Source organism: Sabethes cyaneus, chromosome 3 (assembly GCF_943734655.1).
Source record: "Sabethes cyaneus chromosome 3, idSabCyanKW18_F2, whole genome shotgun sequence".
NCBI lineage: Eukaryota > Metazoa > Arthropoda > Insecta > Diptera > Culicidae > Sabethes > Sabethes cyaneus.
This window is the reverse complement of record NC_071355.1, coordinates 200351148-200364209: the sequence shown is the minus strand read 5'-3', so window position 1 is coordinate 200364209 and position 13062 is coordinate 200351148. Positions and strand designations below refer to the sequence as shown.

The window sequence follows — 13062 nt, the reverse complement described above, 5'->3', positions numbered from 1 at the left end:
ACAGTATTTTAATGCGAGATAAACATTGTAAGTTTCAATTATGATATTCTTCCCGCACAGACTTGTTGACGGTAAACACTACAGTGGCTATTCGTCCGCAAACCGAGCCGGTGTCTTCAACGAAATTGCAGTGGGCGCTATTCCGGCTTTCCTAACTATGTTGCCTCCGGATATGTACAACGAATCAGCTTCTGCCGAAATTCTTATCTCTAGCCCCTCGATGCAACAAACCTTCATACCGGATCATGCCACCTTTAACGACGAGTGGACGCCAATTGCGCTAGCCATTCAGCGAGGTCGAGATCATGGAATTCCGTCGTATCACAAAGCCCTGAACCTGTGCGAGAAACGCTTCGGCATTCCGTATGGTTCTAAGCTGACGTTCGATGATATGGAGTACTTCGGGCTGTCACCAGTCAAGAGGAAATCCCTGGAAAATATCTACCTGTAAGTAAACTTTCAAATGAAAATGAGCTTAAGCTGATTGAACTCGTATTTACAGGGACGCAGAAGATATTGATCTGCTGATTGGAGGCCTTTCGGAAACCGCCACTCTGGGTACAGTTTTCGGTCCTACAATCACATGTTTGCTAGCAATTCAGTTCGCTAATATTCGTAGCAGCGATCGATTCTGGTACGAGAATGACCTTCCACCATCCTCCCTAAATTTGCCACAGCTGCAAGCCATTCGCCGAGTTACGCTCTCCGGATTGCTGTGCGAAGCCAAAGGAGTATCCAAAGCACAACCGAAAGCTTTCATCCGGGAAGATCCGTACCTGAACGCACGTCTAAACTGTGATCAACTCTCCGGATTGGACATCACCGCTTGGCGCACCGAAACCATTGAAGATGTCGAGGAGATCATAACCGAGCGAACGCCTACACATCCCGAGCTAGCTGAACTGGACGCCGACGTCATAAAAGATGCCATCAACAAAGCAAAGGACCGTCTAAATGAACGAAAGAAGTTTGAGTACGAGGCCTGGAGAAATTGTAGGTATCCTTTGTAGAGAAAAAGATCACCAAACTGATAACATTTCTTGCAGTGGGTGGAGTTGATGCGAAATCTCCTGCTGGAACTGCTGCTTCCTTCAGTAAGGCAAATAAGAATGCACTTATCATTGCCAACACTTCACTGCTCTATGAGCTAGCTTCCAATGAGATTCTAGGAACGTTGCATTCGTAAGTATTACTACACTATGAAATTGCTGGTTGCTTTCATTAATCCGAACTTTTTGTAGGATTCGTCGCCGTAAACGGCAAGTCTTCGACAACAATCTAGGTGCCTTCGGAGGAGGCGATGACTTCAACAGTGCTTTGCAGAACATCGACGTAAACCAGTTCATCACCGGTTCGATCTCCCCAATCAATCTTGAACCACAATGCGAAAACCTGGAAGCTCCATGTGACACAACGACACCATTCCGTACGCTCACCGGTCACTGTAACAATCTTCGAAGCCCCGAACTGGGACAATCGCTAACGGTATTCGCCCGTTTGCTGCCACCCGTCTACGATGACGGAATCTCACAGCCGCGCAGTATTTCAGTTTCCGGAAATCCTCTACCGAATCCTCGATCAATCTCTGCCCTTATCCATCCGGACATATCAAATCTGCATACCCGATATTCGTTGGTAGTCATGCAGTATGCTCAGTTCCTGGATCACGATCTCACGATGACACCGATCCACAAAGGTTTCCACGAGTCTATCCCCAGTTGTCGCTCGTGCGATTCCCCTCGGACAGTCCATCCTGAGTGTAATCCATTCCCAGTCCCGCCCAGGGATCACTACTATCCCGAACTGAACGTAACCAGCGGCGAACGGTTGTGCTTCCCATTCATGCGATCGCTACCAGGCCAACAAACGCTGGGACCCCGTGAACAGATCAATCAAAACACCGCTTTCTTGGATGCCTCCCAGATTTATGGCGAAAACGGTTGCGTTGGCAAAGGTTTACGAGGATTTTCTGGTCGACTCAACTCCACCATTCATCCGATTCGTGGAAAGGAAATGCTCCCACAGACTCCCATTCATCCTGAGTGCAAATCAGCCAGTGGTTATTGTTTCGCTGCCGGTGATGGACGAGCGTCCGAGCAGCCAGGACTTACCGTTATGCACACAATTTTCCTCCGGGAGCACAATCGAATCGTCGAAGGACTTCGCGGTGTCAACCCACACTGGAACGGTGATCAACTGTACGAACACGCGCGCCGTATCGTAATAGCACAAAATCAACACATTAGCTTCAATGAATTCCTGCCCAGAATCCTCAGCTGGAATGCTGTCAACTTGTACGGTCTTAAACTATTGCCGCAAGGATACTACAAAGACTACAATCCAACGTGCAACCCAGCAATTGTCACCGAATTTGCTTCTGCGGCGTTCCGTATTGGACACTCACTGCTGAGACCACACATTCCTCGGCTTAGTCCGCAACATCAGCCGATCGATCCTCCGATCCTGTTGCGTGACGGTTTTTTCAAGATGGATATATTTGTTCAACAACCAGGACTGATCGATGAAATCGCTCGTGGTCTCGTAGCTACCCCGATGGAAACCCTCGATCAATTCATAACCGGAGAAGTTACCAACCACCTTTTCGAGGATCGCCGTATTCCGTTCTCCGGCATCGACCTGGTGGCATTGAATATCCAACGTGCTCGCGATCACGGAATTCCTTCGTACAATAACTACCGAGCACTTTGCAATCTAAAGCGGGCACAAAACTGGGATGATCTGAGCCGGGAAATGCCACCGGAGGTGATTTCTCGTCTGAAGCGTATGTACAATAGTGTGGAGGATATCGATCTATTCCCTGGTGGTATGTCGGAACGACCACTGCAGGGTGGTTTGGTTGGACCAACTTTCGCCTGTATCATCGCCATCCAGTTCAGACAACTGCGCAAATGCGATCGATTCTGGTGAGTTATCTAGGCATGTTCTATTAAATGATGTTTTTTAACCTAACATTTTATTCAGGTACGAGAACGACGATCCAGTGGTTAAGTTTACCGAAGCACAGCTGGCCGAAATCCGAAAAACTACTCTTTCTCGAATCATCTGTGAAAATCTGGATATTCAAGGTGACATGCAACGTGCTGCTTTCGATCTGCCTAGTAATTTCCTGTAAGTACTTGGTGTGACACTGGCGATCAACTTTTACTTATGTTTGATGGTTTTTCAGCAACCCACGTGTACCGTGCAGTTCGATGCAGCAAATAGATCTCAGTGCCTGGCGAGAAAACGTAGTCCAGGGATGCAACATCGGTGGAAAGCACGTCAACGTCGGTGATTCGGCTTTCCCCTCGCCATGCACGAGCTGTATCTGCACTAATGAAGGGGTAAGCCTTGTTGAGCATTCTAATCACCCAATGCACGATTATGTGTTAAATTTTTATTTTAATAACAGCCTCAATGCGCCTCGCTGCGTATCACCGACTGTGCTCAGCTGGCCCGCGAATGGCCACGTGACGTGATTCTGAGGGATGACGTGTGCAGCGCCCAGTGCGGTCTGGTGCTACAGAACGGCGGAAACGCTCAGGGACGCCAAATCCCGATCAACCTTCGTCCTCCACCGCAGCGAGTAGCACGGTCTCGCGCTGTCCAACAGCAGGCAGCGATACCGGTTAGCTTCCAGGGCTTCCAGTTTCCCGATCTAACGCAGTTCATCGGTTAGACGTCATCCAGTAACCCTATTGTAACCTATCAACTATTATTATGTACATATTGAGCGGCCATATTTACCACTTCTTCGTCCCGATTCTGAAGAACAAAATTTTCGAGTAAGAAGGTTTTTCCTGATTCTACAACTGCCTTTAGGAAGATTCTTTTAATTAATTTTATCTACTACTAGACGTTACAATCGTTGCAGTGATCTATATTTATTGTAAATATTAGGATGTAATTCAAGCAAGAAAAAGCCACTCGCTTTCTTAGTTTTTTAATGTGATCTGTTCCAACTTTTGGCAGTAGAAGTTGCATACTATTCTTAATAAACCATAATGAATCATTTGAATCCCTGCAAGTATAGCGACTGCAGTCAAATACAAAAACTTAGAATGGTTCTGTGTATTTGCGGAGGACAAATATTCAAGCATTAAAACTAATTGCACCATGAAACGTTGAAAGATAGATAGTACTACAAGTTTAGCTTCTTGTTGAGAATGGAACAGTTTTAAATAAAATTAATAAATAAATAACCTTCGTGTTTGATCCATGAGTAGCCGAACTCCCGTCACCTCGCACACCAGCTGACCGTGCGTCTTCTTCACACACAAATATCAACCATCAATCAAAGCATGATCGATCGATCTTAGAGCAAACGTCTTCATTTGAATGTCCCCGAATGTGCTTCAGAATACCTAAACGTGGTGCTACAGATAACTATTCCTCTCTCCACGGAAAAATTTAACCTAAGCCTGTTCTTATTGGTTGACGAATGAACACTGTATCTTCCAATGACTGGGCGAAAGAATTACTGCTTCTCAACGTGTGCATTTATATCTCCAATTACGATTTTCCCATCGTGTTTTGGTCACTCGCAACAAATCTGTTCGAGCCTGCCGTGGTTTATACATATAATCACTAACGGGTCTCCATCGGAAGACTTCTGATGCTTTCGCACAACGAAATCGATCCCTCATCCTTACTGCCGCTGTAGAAGACCTGGTACTTGAAAAAGTGCAAGCATAAGGGCCTACAAAACTCCTTTGCTCTGGAATTTGGCCTTCAAATCTGCTGGATCGGTGCGATCTCCACGCCGAGTTACTGTATTTCTCGAGGCATCGAGCAAGCCAATCCGTGTCGATTCATGGAGACTTCGGGTATTCTTACTTACCAATTTAACCATATCCGCCGGTCCGGTAGAACAGAGGGATGAAATCAGAAAACTCCACTACCGATGGGCTCCACTGTCAGCCATAGCTTTCACCTGTCGTCAAAATAGCAAAAAGTTCTCGTCAACAGCCCGGGGGTTGCTGGCTAAGTAACGTCGTCATGAACCTGCCTTTTTTTTCGTTGTCCTTGCGAAATCCAGTCGAATACTTTGCGTTCGCCCCTTTCCTCAAGGTGTGTTCGATTCACTTCCAGCTCGAATATCTGTTGCTACCGGTCGTTCATGAGATCGACGACAGAGTTACTCGTTGGATATCCAGTTGTAAGGCCACTAGGCACAAATGATATATCGCAGGCAACGATTAATAAATACCTGTAGTTTTTGCTGAGATGCATCACATTTCTCAGGCGTAGAGCAATACAGATTTAAGGTTTGAGTTGAAAATTCAGGTTACCGTATAAAGTGATCCTGTTTGAGTGCCAAATGTTTCGCAAACCTGCAAAGGCACTTCCTGGTCTTCCTGATCCGTGTGGCTATATTAGTCTTGATACATCCATCGGACATTGTCTGGTTACTAGTTATTGAAAGGTTTCGACCTTCTCAATCTCTTGTCCCGCTATTGTGAAATTGGAGGGATGGTCAGCATTCAGTTTTTCTTAGATAGACTGTAAGACCTACTGGGTGCTCTCGGAGAGGTCATCTTACTTACTCTGCATATTGATTTCACGCTGTGTGAGCAAGACAATGTCATAGGTAAGGTCCAGGTTATTCAGTTACTCCATCGTTAGAGGATTCCAAGGCAATCCTCAATTTGGTCTATAACGATGAGAGCTAGCAGCAGTGACAAAATGCAGCCATATCTCACACCAGCAGTAACCCTTATAGGGTCGAATAAGACGCCATTGTGTAGCACCTTGCACGAGAGCGTCTCATACTGAGCCTAGATGAGATAACCAAGCTTATTTGGAGCTCCTCTATGTATAAATGCACCGCAAATGTTTTCGGGGTTTAGTCGGTCAATCAAAAGCTTGTTCGAAAACAACGAACATCAGTAGAAAAGAGTGCTGGAATTCGTTGGAATCCAGCTTGCTGCTACCGGAGGGTACAGTCGATCTTCTCCTGGATCCGGTTAAGAATTACCTTACTTACAGAGTACTTGCAGAGTAATAAAGATAACGTGATCCCACGCAAGTAACCACATTCAGTTGGTTCTGCTTTTCAGGGATTTTGTTTTGTCCATGTGTGTGTTTCCCGTATATTGCTGAATAGCTGATGCATCATCTGGGCTGACAAAAATAGATCAGCTTTGAGCTTCTCGGTTGAAATGCAGTCTGTCCCTTGTGCTCTTTTGGATTGAACACTTTTGGTTGCTACTTGAGATTCATCCAGTGATTGTGCCGCAGAGTTGAGGAGATTAATGCGACGAAGCATTGACGCAGTCATCACTGCAGTCCATCGCTTAACATGCCTCTCCAGTTCGGTGTATCGTTTACAGCCAGCTCTCTTAGCCGCTCTCAAAGCCAATTCGCGCTAGCTCAATGCCGGTTTTCGCTTCTCTCCATTGGTCGATCCTCCTCCAAGTTTCATCCGAAATCTACTACCTCCACCCGCTGCGCAGCTTACCGAGAATTTCGTCAATGATCGTGATGACGATAAATTGCACTTCGATAGTTCCACCAGGTGGCAATTCTAAAAAAGCAAAGCCATGGGTTTATACCGTCTTTAGACATTACCCTTCTTTATCGACAGACTTCGCAGTCGGCTGTTAGAGTACAGGAAAATTACGGGGCCGGTGCAACAATCCTACTGACTCTAACTAGCAAGCACCGCCTAGCCGAGATTCGTGGCAATTCTAAGACTCGGAATTAAAGTTGGCCCTTTTCACCGCAGGATTCTCTAATCGACGGATGTCGTAACGACGTCAAACTACGTCCTGCGCACCCTGTCCTCACCACGTGAAGGTAGAGATAGGAGTTAGTGGACAGAGATAATGAATTTTCACTTGTTCACTCTTTGCCAGCCACGTTGGCAAATTATTTACTTACTTTTTTAAGTGGCTTGCCGTCCTAAGACAAAGCCTGTTTAACAAGGTTTCTCCAGATAACTCAGTTGTAGGCTATCGCTGTCCAATTCTTCGAACACCGGGTACTCTCCGCCAGATCTCACTCCACCTGTTCTAATCATCTTGCTAGTTGCACTACTGGTCGGCTTGTTCCTACCGGGCGAACACCATCTATGCAGCGTAGTTGTCCGGCATTCTTGCAATATACCCTGCCCACCGTATCCGTCCGGTTTTAGCCACCTTTTGGATACTGGGTTCGCCACTGAGCTGTGGAAGCTCATGGTTCATCCTCCGCCTCCATACTCCGTTCTCCTGTACACTGACAATTGGTGATAGTCGGCGAAAAATGATTTGGGACAGCACTTTGTAGGCGGCATTGAGAACGGTGTTCGCTCGGTAGTTCTCACAGTCTAACTTGTCACCCTTTTTCTAGATTGGGCAGATAACCCCATTTTTCCACTTCTCCGGTAGCTGTTCCGTATCCCAAATTCTAACAATTAGCCGGCGCATACAGACGGCCAGCTTTTCTGGTCCCATTTTAATAAGCTCCGCCATCAGATGCCATCTTTTTCAGTTGATTCATTGTTCATGTAGCTGCATGATGGCTTCCTTAACTTTGCGTATCGTTGGAGATGGCACCTCGTCCCCGTTTGTTGCACCATCAAAATCGCTTTCCTCGCCGCCATGGCAAAGTCTTTGCGGGATTCGTTCAGTTTCTGGTAGAGCTTTCGCGTTTCCTGAGAACTATACAGCCGTTCCAACTCTGCATATACCTGTTTTTCCAGGTAGCATTTATTCTCCCGGAAGATTTGGTTTCGCTGCAGCATCTTCTGTTTGTATTTTTCCACGTTCTGACGTTTGGCACTGTGCATTTTAGCCGTCCACGCAGAGTGCTCCTCATCCATCACCCTTCTTCATTTATCATCAAACCAATCGTTCCGCTGATTCCGTGCCACATGCCCGATGGAGCTCTTCGCTACACTGCTCATTGCGGTTTTGATCAACAGCCCTCGAGAGGGGCTTTGTCCAGGTCGTCCTCTTTCGACAGCGCAGTTTCGAGTGAATGCGCATAGTTTGCGGCGACGTTTGGCTGCTTCAGCCGCGCGAGATCTAACCGAGGCTAGTGTCGGTACCGAATGTTGTTCACAACGGAGAGTTTTGGGCGTATCTTAACCGTCACTAGGTAGTGATAGGATCTGACGTCGATAATGTCTGAGATGTGCCGACTATCGATCAAAACGTAGTCGATCTGTCATTCTGTCTGATTTGGTAATGTTGTTCAGATGTTCTTGTGTTGGAGTCTATGCTGCGTAAAAGGTACTATGTACGGCCATGTTTTTGGAGGCGGCCGAGTCGATAAGTGTCAGGCTAATTTCATTGGTCAGCTGGAGTGCGCTGAACCCTCCAATCACCAGTTTGTGTTCCTCTTCCTGACCGATCTGAGCATTGTGATACCCGATGACGATCTTGATATCATTGTTTGGGCAGCGGTCCTATTCACTCTTCTACTGCGCGTAGATTTCATCCTTGTTATCTTCGGTACTTGTGAGGTGAGGGCTGTGCACGTTGATGATACTTATGTTGAAGAACCGGCCCTTGGTTCTCAACCTGTACATTCGAGTATTGATTGGCTACCTACCACCCAATCACTCGTTTCCGCATTTCGCCCACCACTATGAAAGCTGTGCTGGTGCTCGTGTGTGTTGCAACAACTCTGGTAAATGGTATGTCCATCTCTGAATGTACGTATCGTTGAGCTCTTTCAGCACTCCTCCTGTAGCACTACGTCGTCGAACTTGCAGCTCTTCAATACGTTGGAGAGCACTCGAGTGCTCCGTTGGAAGTTAAGAGATCGGCAGTTTCACATCCCGAGTTTCAAATCCATAGTTCTTTTTCGTCCCGTGGGTCTATTCCGATTGTTCCAGTCCGAATTTACTTGTTCTTGCTTAATAGTTTTTCGTGTTGGCGGCTTGCAAGGCCTGCAGCACCAACCCCCTGTTTCGCCAGAGGACCAACGGAGCACGAAAGAGCTCTCCTTCTCTATCAGCATACGAACTTGGTTTCCAACGGGATTAGTTACCCGATCTCCACCAAGGTTGCTCATATCACGGCTGGTATCACGAGGAAGTAGGGATAGAAGTTGCTGAATAAGAGGTTGTGAACCACTGTAGGAACTATTCTATGCCCACAGATGCGCAATGCACCAACGGTACACATTATTCTGCCGTTTGAAAGCAAAGCAAAGCCTAGGTGTTACATCCCGTTATCGAAATTTGACCTTCTGCTTTAATACGACAGACTTCGCAGCCAGCTGTTAGAGTGCAGGACAATTGCAGGGCTAGTTGCTACGATCCTATTGACTCTAACGGTTACTCCCAGTCGAGATTCGGACTGGAACCTGGGACTGGAAGGCCGCTGCCGTTTACCAGATTAAAAAACAATCGAACATCAACTTTTGCGCGCTTTATTAGGCTATATTCACGATTCCTAATTTGTTAAGAGATATTTACTATACTTTTCGTACACTGACTGTATTTTCGACTGTATCGTACGCTGCTTTGAAGCCAATAAAGATGTGATGAATTGTACCTTGTATTTCCGACATTTCTGCAAGATCTGTCGGATGGGAAAACTTTGGTCCGCCGTTGCGCGAGTGCCCTTGTAGCGCGCCTAATTCCGAAACCTTGTGTAATCAGTGACAGTAGGCGTAACAGGATTTAGGAGACCTTGTAGGTGGCGTTTACCAGTGTTATGCTGCGATAGTTTTGTTTTTGTAGTTAGGACAAACCACTTCTTCCATCCATTTCTCCATATCTTCTCCTCCTCCCTATTCTTTGACACAACTCAGTGTAGAGCCGTTGCCACAGTTGTCTCGGCCATGTATATAAAGCTCTGCTGGTAAGCAGTCCTTTGTTGGTCTTCAGCAATCAGATTTCTGTTTCGACTTTTTGGAGATCAGGTGCACGGGCATTATTAGGTATCTTCCATTAGCACTTCTGGGTTAAGCCCTGTCGACCACTTCTCGCTCAATTGTGACTAGATTCCCTCCCTCGTCCCTACACATGTCAGGTTTCGGTGTGTAGCCCTTACGAGTCTAGTTCACCTCCTTCAAATTCTTCATGATCTCTGTCCTCCTTCTGGCGCTTTTCACTCCTCAAGATCGTGGTTCCCTGGTTCCTTTACTCTTCACGGGAATATTAAATTTTGCATTGAGGGCCATAGTTGTGTCCTTAAATGCATTGAATAGGATTGAACTTTTTTATTTTGATTCAGAAATTTTTGTCTTAATAGAAAGTTAAGTACCGAAACCGTGCTGTAGCTGCAACAAAGTTATGTCATGGTGTCTATCCGCGATTGTATGGCTTAATTCACTAATTAGGCAATTATGGAATCTTGGAAAACTCGGATACGTTCAAACATTGTACGAATAACTTTTCAAAACCGTTTATTAGAACCATTTTATTAACTGTCTCTCAATATAAATTCGTTTCTTGATTTATTGTATTGTATGAGTGGTTCTTGTTTAGCTTCAAGGGGGTTATACCAGCACTTGCTTCACGTGGAACAACGGATTCCTGTCCTGAAAAATGATTTATGAAACAACCTAGGCTCAAAAGTTGTCGGTTTGACAACTTCAAAGTTAAATCGAACAGACGCAAGTGTTAGAAATGCCTTTTTCTTGAATAGCGCCCTCCTATTATGTGTAGGTAAGTAATGTCGAGTGTCATTTTTCTCGATTGATTCGCTAGGAATTACATAAGTCGTCGTAACATAACAAGATCCTTAGTCTGCTCATTCAGATGCGCTTTTAAATTTTCGATTTACTATTAACAAATTTCTGTCATTTGTCAGTCATATGGGTTGTACGGAAACATAATACATATTTTAGAAGCGAATCAGCCACAAGCTGGAACCCTTCAAAATAAAGAATCTAATCTAATGTAATACATATTTTCTTTTCAACGTTTTTTTTTCTGGGGGGGTGGGTTGCCTTGACCTTAGCCAGGGTATCTATTTTTCAACAGCTTAGGACAATCAGAGCTTTTACATTCTGGATAATGTTCATAAATTGTGCAGTACTTTAGCGAAGCAAAGTCCATTTCTTAACAAGACACTTGTTTTTTGTTGTTGTTGCACAATGCAAAGGTATCAATTATTCACATGAGGTGAGTGTTGAAACAACTTCCTTTACTGTTTCTTAGACACACGTTAGTCGGTGTTGCTATTTTTGCATTTTGCATAGAATATATTTTGATCAATTGTGCAACCTGTTTACATTTCGTCTTTGCTGATTTTGTTTATTTTGTTGACGTATAAGTTGCATGCGTTTTTTCTCTATTCTGTAATTGTATTAAAAATGGATTTACTTCTTTTTAGGTTTTCACATTAGCGTAACACAACCGCAAAATTTTGTGTCATTTAATTTAGTCTACTTGTTAAAAACCTGTATAAAGTTATTGAATTGTTAAACGAAAACGTACGAAAGGACGAGCGGCTAAGGTAATTTACTAACGTTTTGAATGCCCGAAATTCTTAGGAACAAGAACAAATAATGGCAATAAGACGGTTCAAAAGTTTAGCAGAAAAGGTCTGAAGTTCGAAATTGGCACTATTACTGCTAATAATTTAGTGGATTGTTTACTCTACAGCAACAAAGAACGTTGCAAACCACTACAGTGTTGTAATTATAATAACCGGTTATTATTGCATGTAAATACTATTTATATACTTGATTGTAAAACTATAATCAGCAAAACGTGTGACATATTTAAGGAATTTAGTGTTTAAAAGTTCGTGCAGAGGGAAAGCGTGCTGCTTCCTTATTTTGCATCTAAATAGGGAACCCAATTTAGAAGAGGACAATCATATCGATTAAAATCACATTTTTTGATTAATATTTTTGCACATGCCGTTGCCTTAAGGGAAAGTTTAAGGAGTTTCTAAATCTATACCTACGTGTAGTACTACTCAAATAGAGTTATCAAACTATCTTTCTGTTTTCAACTATTAAAAGTTTAAATAATTTTTTGTGTCTATACAAATACATATCAAGTCTCAAATAATGAAGGAAAAAAAGTGGATACAGATGCATGTTTGGTGCATCTTACACAAACGCGAATGAAAAACTAGCCATCTAGAAAACGATCTTCACCAACATATCGGAATCGTACAGCCGCAGGAAGTAGAAACTCCCGGTTGGAAAGGAAACCAGCTAACAGTGGCTGATGCCGTTGGTGTTGGCCAGTTCGTTGTTGTTTCCTGGGGACGACGACGACAGCGAGCTGCTGCCGCCGTTCGTGGCCGTTAGGGGTGGCCGCAGAAGATCACAATACTGGAGAAGGGCTTCCCGTAGGGAACGAGAAACCTCGGCCGAAGATGTGGTTGTACATTCGACCAGATAGGGGTACAACCCGATCAGCTGCTCCCAGGCGGTTGTTCCAACTGAGATGTGTTGGGAGTAAATCAGTGATAGCCGATCAGTTTGTTATATTTTACTTACCTTTAGCCGGTGGTGCCTTCTTCATGGATATCACAAGAGTAGCGACTGCCTTCAGTACGAAAGATATTTCCGAAAGTCGGTATCTGAAAATAGGATTTCACGGTTTAAATTTAAAATGAGTTTATGTGTCTGGTAATAGCTCTCACCTCGGCAGAGGAAATTTCCCACTCAACCGTTCATCATCGTTGAACTTTCGCAGGACCTCCTCGAAGCGATGCAACAATGCCGTGATGGCCAATCGTCCAGCGATGCCACCTTCGTTGACGTCACCTCCCAGTGCCGCAGTCGTGTCCGAATTATTATTCATTCTATTGCTGCCCAATTCGGGTGCAACATTCATCATTCCGTCATCCAGAAGTGAAAATTGCAGCAGGGTTTCGAAACACGTTTTGGCAAACTCTTCCCGCAGCTTAAGCTCCGTTTCGCAGCCGGCAAACGGTGTACTTCCGGTGGTGGCTGAGTGGATGGAGCCTTTGTTCAGGAGAACCACCGCATCCAGTATGAACTGTTGCGGGATCTCGTGACTGAACGGGAGAATTTCATCGCGTATTAGTTCAATCACCTGACAATCGATGGATTCATCCAGCACCAGTTCGTCTAGGCCACGGTCTTCCACAACGCAAACACTGTAAGAAATTTCCGCATTAGCTTTAATAATCACAG

The 13062-nt window shown here is 44.7% G+C and overlaps 2 protein-coding genes across 4 annotated transcripts in view; one reads left to right on the top strand and one right to left on the bottom strand.

Moving 5' to 3' along the window:
- LOC128744650 (uncharacterized) overlaps positions 1 to 4165 on the top strand; it is a 115381-nt gene extending 111216 nt beyond the window's left edge. For all 3 annotated transcript variants that reach the window (XM_053841808.1, XM_053841806.1, XM_053841807.1), the window contains exons 5-11: positions 61 to 447; positions 503 to 993; positions 1047 to 1182; positions 1242 to 2924; positions 2983 to 3129; positions 3188 to 3344; positions 3413 to 4165. In XM_053841808.1, the coding sequence (XP_053697783.1) occupies positions 61 to 447; positions 503 to 993; positions 1047 to 1182; positions 1242 to 2924; positions 2983 to 3129; positions 3188 to 3344; positions 3413 to 3679 (3268 nt within the window). In that variant the 3' untranslated portion in view covers positions 3680 to 4165. The remainder of the gene's footprint in view (positions 1 to 60; positions 448 to 502; positions 994 to 1046; positions 1183 to 1241; positions 2925 to 2982; positions 3130 to 3187; positions 3345 to 3412) is intronic.
- Positions 4166 to 10327: 6162 nt separating this feature from the next.
- The window catches only part of LOC128741539 (protein MON2 homolog), a 36083-nt gene continuing 33348 nt past the window's right edge, over positions 10328 to 13062 (bottom strand). Inside the window, exons 6-8 of the mRNA XM_053837426.1 lie at positions 12546 to 13025; positions 12400 to 12482; positions 10328 to 12341 (exon numbers count right to left, since the gene is read on the bottom strand). Of these exons, the coding sequence (XP_053693401.1) occupies positions 12112 to 12341; positions 12400 to 12482; positions 12546 to 13025 (793 nt within the window). The 3' untranslated portion in view covers positions 10328 to 12111. The remainder of the gene's footprint in view (positions 12342 to 12399; positions 12483 to 12545; positions 13026 to 13062) is intronic.